The sequence below is a fragment of the Arachis duranensis genome, chromosome 5 (assembly GCF_000817695.3).
Source record: "Arachis duranensis cultivar V14167 chromosome 5, aradu.V14167.gnm2.J7QH, whole genome shotgun sequence".
NCBI classification, from domain to species: domain Eukaryota; kingdom Viridiplantae; phylum Streptophyta; class Magnoliopsida; order Fabales; family Fabaceae; genus Arachis; species Arachis duranensis.
Window position 1 is genome coordinate 103,442,091 of NC_029776.3, and position 11,201 is coordinate 103,453,291.

The window sequence follows — 11,201 nt, forward strand, 5'->3', positions numbered from 1 at the left end:
GCATGTATATTTTGTGTTTTGTCCCTCCTAGAGGTCGACTTGGAGATACAGGAGTTTATTTTGTGGTTTGAGGTTTATTTTGGGTTGTATATATACATAATTATATACTCTGGTCGGCCTTAGCTTCGTAGGTCGAGTCTGGAGCTTGCTATCTGAGTTTTGGAACTCTGATATGTATATATATGTGTTCAGTTATCTTTCGATTTTACCTGTCTGTTTTACGAATATCCATGCGAGTGTGTCACGATTTTCTGTTTACCAATTTGTTTAGCTTGTTCTTCAAGGCTCCTAGATATGATTTCACCCAACTATATCTATGTAGATATCATTTTCTTTTAGAGGTCGTAATACCTTGCCACCTCTGCTTTACGACTTAAGCGTAAGGCCCTGTGTGGTAGGGTGTTACAACATTCATAGGTATGGATACACATGTGTCTTAGCGCAACTATCACGTGTGTGACTGAAAAATGGAATCCGAATTCAGTCGGGTCACAAAGTCTCCTAATAGAAGCAATGTGCAGAATTGCTTTTTAGATAGAGGTAACAATAGATAAGGTGTTGGGAATAAGGAGTATAACCACAATCCAATCAATCATGTTTCAAATAATTTGTTATTGTTATTATATTAAAATGTTAATATAATAACGTCCTAGATTAAATTTAGTGATTTATTATTATGATAGTGATCATAATATTGAGAAATAAATCTTTTATAATTTAATCTAAATTGTTCTTGGTCATAGGATTATTAAAAAGGACATTAATAATCCGGAAAGATCAATATATATATAATGGTCTTCATTGGATGAAGATTAATAGATCTCATTTATTAAATTATATATATAGATGGTGCATATAGGGATATGACCATTGAACTGACTCACTCTGAGAATTCCTAATGGTTATAATTACCGCATATTTGTCAATAGGATATTCTCAAGATGAACATAGTAATAGAGTTTCCTTTGACCTGCGACTATCATAGTAATTAACAACGTATTTATTATACTTTGATTCCGGACACCTAATACCATAGGGTGCTAGTTGAATGGATATTGGGTATGATTTAAATACTTGTAGAATTAATGATCAGTCAATAAGGAATCCGTCAACTCTCGGTAAAGAGTTTGAGCTCTATGATTATAATGAATGAAATGAATAAAACCTTGGCCAAGGGGATTGAATGAATGAAGAAATGAGTTTCTTAGATCATTCACAGTTCATTATAATAATGGTAACAAGTTAGAGTTTGACAACTAAATATGACTAATTTACTACCCGCTTAGTATTGAACCTATGGGGTCACACACTAACGAGTGTTCTAATATTTGCTATAGAATTATTTAATTATTATTTTGATTTGATCAAATAAATAATTATATTAATTCAAATGGAATATTATTATATTTTTTGCTAGCACCAAAAATATAATAATAGTATGATAATTGAGAATATTAAATGAGATTCGAGAATAATTAGTTATTCTATTTCTAAATTTGAATTATAAAGTTGGATGAGATCCTAACTGATTCTGTTTCAAATTGAGTTATGATATGATTCATAAATTTGAAAGATTCAAATTAAAATAGTAAGATATGATTTAAAATTGAATTGAGATTCAAATTTAAAATCAACAACAAATCTCATGCTATATATATGTATGCGAAGAGTAGAGGAAAATATGAGAAAGACAGAGAGAATAACAAGGGTTGTTATTCCTTTACCTCTATGCACATAAATGTATGTGAGACTAATTCTTAGAGAAGAATTTTATGATGTGCAAAGAGTTGCAAGAGGTTTCTCAATTTAGATCAGATGTCCATTGGTCAAGGGGTTGACAGCAAATGTTGGTCTCGGTGTGGATACGCATAGTGCCTTCGTACCATCGAAGGAGAAAAAGATTTTTTACTAGCGTACTCAGGTATTTAAATCTGATCTACTATTATATTATATTATAGGAATAAAGTTTACGCACAAAATCGATCTTTAAGGATTACTTTATTTTCTTCCGCTGCGTGTTATAAACACATGGTAATCCTTTATAAGGTAGGTAAGGTAGGGTTTAAACCTAACCCTAATCCTACACGTGGTCAATCTGCTACTTGTAATTTTTACAAATATATAATATTATTATATATAACTTAATGAGCATACAAATTAAAAATTTAATATAAATAAAATATTTATTTCACAAATAATATAATCGTCTCATAAACAACATAACTATTAAATATTGAATCCTACTAAATTTCTTTGCTTAAATTAATAAAACAAATACAAATAAAATTATTGTAAGTTCATCATGAGCATTTTACTTGCTAGAACAACAACGTCACTAGTCTATAACTTCAGATATAATATCATCATCATCATCATTTACAGTTTGATAATCAGGATATATCAATGCAAACTAAATCAAATACTAAAAAAATATTAGTTGCATTAAATATTAATGTAATATGTTTAAATATACTTTGTGCAAATAAAAATCACCTAATTAGTATAAGTAGTAGTAAAATAATAATAATAATAATAAAAGAAGACAAAATTTGATCACTAATTAGTGAATAAAGCACAGAACACGGAGAGGCTGAACAACAAAAATAAATGAACGGAGAACTGTAATAAAGTTTGAACGGACCACAGGAAACGCTAAAGTCTAAATGGAGCACACAACCATCAGAACACAAAGCACGATGACCAAGCCGGCATATGTCCGAGACATGGGCGAGCAGCACCGACGATGGGAGTGGGATAGATGCAATGTTGCAAAGAGATTGAGATTTGAGAGAAGAGTATCAGAGATTAGGATTCTTGGAGAGTTTGGAGGTTGTGAATCTGTAATCTGAGTATAGCGTTGCGCTATAATATTATATTTATATATCACTAAAATAGAATTGATTTTTATATAAACAAAAATGTTAAATTATTATTTGATGATCTTGCCTCGTAGTAAAAACTTATTGCACTAAGTGATAGATCCTTGGTTTAATGTCCACCTATAACATATCTTTATAAAATATACATATATAGGGTGTGGGTTGGTTGGATAGGATTGAGACTCAATCCGCACTCTACCCAACCTGCGCTCAAACCTGTTTCGCACTCAACCCTACCTGTTGCAGGTCGGGTTTGCAATCCAACCCGACCGAATTTGATCGGGTTGGATATCTATGAATAGGGTGGCAGGCCATTCTTATTTTTAGGTCTTGTGATGTTATAGTCAAATGATTATTATTTTTTTGTTCATGATATTTTTTAATTTGATAAATTAAGGATTAATCTATTGTGGATCTGAGTTTTATTTAAGAGTTTGATACTGATCAATGAGTTATTGCATGTATAAGGCAACATTTAAATGCATAACTCTTACTTAAACAAAAAAATGAATTGACTATTCCACCAACCAAAATTAATTAGAGGATTGATTGTTAATTACATACGATAATGGATAGCTTTTGGTTAAATATTTTTGTTGAATGAGCTGGATCGGCCAACTGTTTTAACTTTTAATGCTTGTATATCGAGCCTTAGGCTTTTTTATTGTGTTTTTAACAGGTTGAGACTTGAGAGTGAATTAGGACATTGTTTATCCAGAACTCATAATTTTAAAGAGAATCTATAGAGTTGAACTACATTAAACGATGACTAAAATTATTTTTAAAAAATAACAATTTTACCAACCTCACTTTTCTTATTTTTTTTCCTCATTTGATTTATCTGAATGGTCCACTATCGCATAATAAATAGGCCCTTAATTAATAATAGTACTATAGGCGGCGGCAACAACAACAACAATAATTAATATTTAAAATGTTAAAAAATGGATTTATATATTAAAATATTAAAATAACTTTTTAAAAATAGTTTTGTCTACTACTCTACTTGTACTGTAAATTAAAAAATTTGAATGCAACTACAATAACACTAAGTAATGTTATAGGTTATTTAACCGACTTAAAATCCTATTTTAACATAAAAGTTTCTTAACTCTATTGTATTGATCATTCACCATTTTTTATTCTTGGTTGTTCGGGTTTATAAATGCCCATATGAAAATTAATGATGATTTCAAATATTAAGGATGAAGAAAAAATTAAAATTAAAATCTACATTTTAAATTACAAATATATTTTTAATTACAAATATTATAAACTATAATTTTTCTGAACAAAATTAAATTAAATTTTTAAAATGCAACGTAGTTAAAGATTTTTGGTTAAAAAAAATGCAACTGTTTTTAATGGGAATTCTTTTTAATTTTACTATTGGACACTGTTATTTATTTTGGACATGTAATGACCATCGTTTATATTTGGTTTCAAAAGTGTAAGGTCATGTACAACCACAAAAACCAACCCACATGCATGATCGTCCAGACCATTTAAGGCCCATTGGCCGAAACTCATAATCATAAATAACATTAACAAAGCCAATGAACCTTGGCTCACATGGCATATCTTCCCTTCCTTACTTTAAAGATCGCAGGTTCAAATTCGACCGGTTGTAATTAGAGAGAAAAATATAGTAAGTGTGTGAAGAGTGTGTGAATATATTGTGTACCTAAAATTGGGAGTTGTCCAATCCATTGGGATATCTAGAATTGGGTTGTCTAATCCACTAACCAAAAAAAACATTAACAAAGGAAACCAAAAATAAATAAATAAATAACATTAACAAAGTAGTGTTAATGTACAAAATTCACATCACTTTTCCTTCTCACTTGCTGCGGTCAGTCTTGTACTTGGGAAACCTGTAACTACCAGCAGCAATTTCCACATATACATGCATGATTCATACACCGATGTTTTTCTCATACTATACCAAAAAACTTTCCTCATGTAGCCAACAACTTCATATTGAAAATTGGGGTGTGTATGGTCCGGTCTGACTCGAAAATTCGGCCCAACTCTGAACACTTTAGTAATTAATTTGGTGTGATTTCATCGGGTCAAAGGTCATAAGGGTCTCAAAAAATAGACCCGGTCATTATTTCGGTCCGGGTCATGGCTCGGGTCATTTGAAGTCGGTCCGGTGGTCCGGTCGTCATACACAATTAATATTTTGTGTTATTAGTGATGAATGATGGCTATTTTTATGTGGAGTTTAAGTATTATAAACCTTAATATTTTGTATTATTAGTTATTCTAAAACTATAAGTTAATGTTTTATGTTTAAAATGCATAAGATTTTAGACTAATGCATAATATTATGTTATTTGTATTAATTTAAATATTTGGTGTTATTAGATAATATTAGTATTGATTATGGTTATGCTTTAATTTTAGGGAATAGTTGGTTCTTGTTATATTTTTCTAAGTGAATTTTACCATGTCAAATAATAGTTGGAGTCTTAGAAATTTGGATATTTTCACATGCTAGCTTATTAGAAGGTATCAAGGTAATAAAATGTTAATGGTTCGGTTTTTACTCGGTTTTTACTCAATATAATCGTGGTCCAAAAGTGTATAAGTTTCATCGGGTCTAAGATCGAATTCGGGTCTAACAAATAGGTCTTGTATATATTTCGGGTCGAATTTGAGTCACATCAAACCCAGTTTCACCCGACCCATGCCCACCCCTACTTGAAAATTAGCAAAGAAAGAAAGAGTGAAACATACATATAATATTCTTTTTTTAATTTGATTGAAGGTAAATGAAGCCAGAAATGCTTTTAACTATTTGGCAGCACAAAATTTTTTAGCTAACAACCGAACGAGAAATTTGATTAAGAAATTTATTTACAACCCAAATGCATCAATTGCAAGCTTACTAGATCCACTTTAATTTAGACCTCTGAAACAACAGTTGGCTTTATACAATCAACACTGGCACACAGTCCAACTGATCTAACCATTTCTCCAAGGCTGCAGAAACAAAAAATATTATCATAATTCGTTAATAAAATGCATAATATGAAAAATGAAAATAGAATTTTAAGATTGTTTCCTAGATAAGGTAATGTTATGGTGAAGAGTGCAAATTATTTCTTTTAGTAAATAAAAAATTTACATAAATATTATTATGTAAAATGCACAGTCTGTTTTATAAATTTTACAAAAATTTTCGCTCTTCGTCTAATTCTACTCCTCAATATAAAAAAGTACTCTCTTAGACAACACAAAACAAGTCTTTAGACAACTTTAAGTCCATTTTTATATTTGTAAAAAGATGGAAAGTAAAAAACATGTATCTGTCTATTTCATATTAAAACATAAACTTTTATTCTGATAGTATATTAAAATTAAATTCATATATATCAAAAAAAGGATTGGAAGTACCGATCGAAGCTGTTCCTGGCTTTGTCGATATGGTCAGTGCTATTTCTGGGCTTCCCGGAGCGGTCTGTGCTCCTTGTAGATGTTCTTGATTTCTCTTTGCTATCTGTGCTTAGTCTAGACTTGTCTCTTTTACCCGTGCTACATCTCGGCTTCTCTCCGAGTTGGACGATGCTTGATTTCGCCTTTTCATCATCTGGAGGAGTTGTCCTGTGGTCAGCTGCATTTTCTTCCAAGCTTGGTAATGGTAATTTCTCTATAGCGGATATGAATTGTCTTAAGTGCCTTAGGTACTCAGGGTATAGTTCTAAGTTGCAATGTTTTCCACCTTTGATCCATAGAGGTTCATACTTCACATTCGACAGTTCCCATAGTGTCTTGCCATGAGAGACATCAACCACTTCATCTTCTGTTCCCTGAACAAAGTATTCATCATTCAATCAGTATTTAAGAGTAATCTAAGAATGTTGATTGACAACCATTTAATGTTTCTTTAGTCGAAAATTTTAGATATAAAACGAAAACAAGAATTACAAACAGAATCTAATAGACTAATATCAACTCAAGGCTCAATATCTCTTTACTACTCTTGTATAATTAATTATGCTTCTCGTAATAGTATCTGATCCTACCAAATGGCTATGCATAGTTGACAAGAACTACACTAAGGCTATGGTTTGGTAATTTTTTTTGGGTAGAGGTGCAAATAACTAGTTTTGTATTTGCTAAACTAAAAAGATTTGTACTTATATTTATATTTGCTATTGTAATTTTTAGAAGTTAAAAGTTTATTTTATCAAATACTATTATTATTATTATTATTATTATTATTTCTATTTATTAAAACTATTTTTAATTAAATTTATCAAATATAGATAATATAATTTTTAAAAAATTATTTTCCACAAGTTAATTTTATAAATTACTTTCGAAAAATAAAAATGTTATTAAACCGATCTACCCTAATATTGACCCCAAAATATCACATTTTCATTGTCCCACACAGTTTTTGTTGAGAGATGGTAAGTGCTAAATTTGTTTAGTAGTTCCATAATAATAGAGACAGGCCAATTTGACAAATTTTACACTTTTGTCTTTGTCTCTCCTGTTTTCCTATTTTAAAATTATGCTCCAGCCTCCAGAGACCATTTTCAAACTCTAATAAAGATAAGTGTTTAATTTGTTATCGTACCTGAAAGATATTACTTAATTGTTAAATTAGGTTAAATAATTAATTTTAAATTTAAAAGTATAAAAATTTAAAAAAATTTAAATATTTAAAAATTAATATAAAAAATAATTTAGATAAAAATTAGACACCAAATAAAAGACACTATAAAATTAGCGAAAAAAATATTAAAGGGAAAGCAGTCTTATTTTATTTTTGGCAGTAAGAGTGTTAATGCAATCAGGTAGGCTAATTTTTTTATGGTGAGTTTTATGGTACTTTTTACTGTGGTGTCTAAATTGCCTAACTTGCTTTTAAAGATAAAAAATAAAATATTTAAAGTAAAAAATAAAATATTTAAAATATATTAAATATTATAAATTTATCTTTTTTGGTAAGTTAGGCACCATATCAAAAGCACCGTAGTATTCACCTTTTTTTATATGTACCCATGTATTGGCATGATAATGTCAAATCAGAGAAAGCAAAAGGGTGCCAGGGAACTTTTATTGTTGCTTGCTTACCCAAAAATATCTTTTGGTGTCAATTGTAGGTAGAAAAGGTCAACTTGCGTGTGCACACTATTCACCAATCATGTTCCTCTTCTAATTTCGAATGAGGATTGATGGTATGGTTAACCGAAGTTGAAAAATTAATTAGACTTTTGAAATTAGACTAAAGCAACTTGAACTGCAAGCAAAGTTTTAGAACAATATCTCCTCATTTCATACAGAGTATTGACATATTATTCATGCTAAATTTATGATTGTAAGATAAAAAAATAATCTTTATGATAAAGGTTCTGCTAGGGAATCAACTAAGAGTGAAGTCAATTCTAACCAATGCAATTAGTTGAAAAATAGGTTTATTATATAAAGACCTTTATATAAATGGCGAAATTAAACATATACTCAAATGATCATAAATTAAACAAATATGAAGAACAAATAGAAGAAACACTTACATGGATTACCAGAATAGGACAATTCACTAGTGGAATTTTGTCAATGTTCTGCAGCGAGGTAGTAAGCCAAGAATATGAATAAAAAATAACAAAACATTACAAGAAATTAAACGAGTGTCATGTATGTTGAAAGCAGAATCATGATTTATGAACCTTATAAATGTCAAACCAGAATGATTTCTTAACAGGGTACATGACTCGCAGACCGGACATGATCGGACTGTGAAGGATTACGGCTCGCAGCCGAGGCAGACGGGTGGCCAATTCAAGAGTCGGGCCGCTTCCGACCGATTGGCCATACAATATTATGTCCTCTTCTTTAACTCCAAATTTCTCCTTAAGGCATCTATATGCTGCCTCTATGTCTGCATAAGTGTCTTGTTCACTTGCCTGAACATTCAGCCGAACACAAGTTGAACTAATTCATTAGTTACTATTGAAGTAGCAATTTAGTGCCGATGGATTCTAAATCAAAGTTACATTCACGGAAACCATCCTACTAAATCATTAAACTTCAAACTGATACCATTTCTATTACATTAAGTAAATTAATAGGTGAAAACTCAAGGTGTAGTTAACTTCACGTGAAGTTGATAGTTGAGAGCTGTTCGATGAATCAGTCAAATTATCTAATGGCTCTCAACTATCAACTTCACGTGAAGTCGACTGCACCTGAGTTTCCACTAAATTAATATTAAAACATAGGTGAAAACTCAGGTGCAGTGGACTAGGTGCAGTTAACTTCACGTGAAGTTGATATCTGAAAGCCGTTAGATAAAAATTTAGTCAAATCAATCAAATCATCTAACAACTCTCAATTATCATTGCATATGAGATTCCACCTAAAACATAATGTAATGAATAGCAAACTAACTAACGAGAGATGTGTTTCTAACATTTGTATATCACGCATGGTTCCTTTTAAACTTATCCTACTATACTTTCACCATTCATTCTTCTATATTAATTCAATCACTCAATGCCATGATTTATGTCAGAAAAAATAAATAATAAAGGCAAGTTATTCCTTCACGGATGAAAGTACATATATTTGATAGGAACTTTCTTTCATTTTCATAACAACTTGTGAGTACCTAATTTTGGTTGGTAATAAACAAATTGGTGTTGCTTCCTCACCAACCATTTTTGTGATTATTTATATGCTTAGGGGGTTGTTAGGCTCTAGGCTCTATAAAGTAAGATCGTATATTATTAATATTGATATTATTATGATACTTTATAATTCCTTTTGACTTTTCTGCAAAGGAAGGCAATCACACGTGCTATTGCTCAAGCATTGTGGGCATCAGCATGCTGTTTTACGCACTGCACAAATATGAAAAAAAAAACAAAATCTAATTTATGTAACATGCATAGGTAAAAAAGAAGCAGATCATCATACACCTTTCCAGAAGACTGTCCATAGCCAGAATAATCGTACCTGAACATCAGCCAAACAAAGATTTAGATAAACCGATTAATTAAAGAGTTAAATTTAAATGTATTTGCAAATGATATTTATATGTTCGGAAATATATAGAATAAATTACTAAAAAAATATTTGAAAACTTAAAGTAGTTCTTACAAAAACAATCCTTTGAAGATAAAAAAGACCGAAAATTAAAGATTTCAAATAGCCCTGTTTTTGTTGCCGAAAACATAGCGTGCCACTGGCAGCAAAGTGTTAACTAATATTGATTAAAAGTGTTGGCACTCTTAATATTTCTCTTCTTTTAATAATAAGAAAAAAAGAAAAGAAAAGAAAATCCATTAGATAAAAGGGAAATGGAAGGAGAGAATTTTGATGACAGACCCCATAAGATTGAGACGAAGATGAAGACTAAGCTGAGTGAAGATGGGATACATATGACCAATATCAGCAGCATTGCCATGTGAGTAAAGTAGTGTAAGTGTTGCCCTTTTGTTCTTCACGTACATACACACAATGCTATTCCCTCTCTTTGTTACAACCTTCATAACTTCAACCTCATCATCTTCTCTCTGGTCACAAACCTCCGATGATATCCTTAGCTTTCCCCCATCATCACTCTTCAGATTGTATGATGGAGGGTCTGGTGGAAAGAATGCAAATCTTGATGCCATAGATGATGTTGCATTACCCATTAGATGTTGCTTAATTGAGTGAGAACGAGTGACAAAGATTCTCTACTCCACTTCAGAATCTGATCTCGACCCTAATATTGTTGCTGCTAATACATGGCTTCTATCTCTTAATTTGGTCACTCTCTAGTAAAATGTTTTGAAAATGATCATGCTTGTTGGAGAGATAGAGAGAGAGAGAGTAGGGGTCTAATACTAAAGAGAGGGAATTAGAAATATCATTTAATTTGGACAATAACAGGATTATATACTACAAATAGTGAAGAATTACCTTTTTTATTTTTGTTAAAATTTACAGGATTTATTTATTCTTTATAGGGTGTGTTTGGCAAACCCGTTTGAAAGGAGAAAAGTACGTTGAAGTTCTTTGAACGCTGAAGGTGACTATATATATAGGTATAGATAAGGGCAAAAGAGTAATGACACCCTATTTTAAATGAGTGAATAGTTATTAAGATAATTGAAAAGATGCATAAATAGGCAAAGCGACACATGTGCAATTACATTGAGTTTTCGATTTCAACGCATCCAAATCACGCCAATTTGGACAAGAAATATTATTAACAGTTTGACAAATATTACTTTGCTCGAGATCCGCTTTTAATAAACTCGATTGTGAGCAAAGACACTGTGCATATCATGACCAAAAAATAATGCCATGGCCAAATTA

General features: G+C 30.9%; 1 protein-coding gene across 1 annotated transcript; it reads right to left on the minus strand.

Moving 5' to 3' along the window:
* Positions 1 to 5,724: 5,724 nt before the first annotated feature.
* LOC107491236 (uncharacterized) lies at positions 5,725 to 10,731 on the minus strand. Its single transcript, XM_016112040.3, has 6 exons — positions 10,224 to 10,731; positions 9,815 to 9,851; positions 8,564 to 8,800; positions 8,411 to 8,458; positions 6,282 to 6,694; positions 5,725 to 5,867 (listed from the first exon to the last, which is right to left on the minus strand). Exons 1-6 carry the CDS (start codon positions 10,532 to 10,534, stop codon positions 5,789 to 5,791), a joined length of 1,125 nt encoding a protein of 374 aa, XP_015967526.1. The 5' UTR covers positions 10,535 to 10,731; the 3' UTR covers positions 5,725 to 5,788.
* Positions 10,732 to 11,201: the final 470 nt, after the last annotated feature.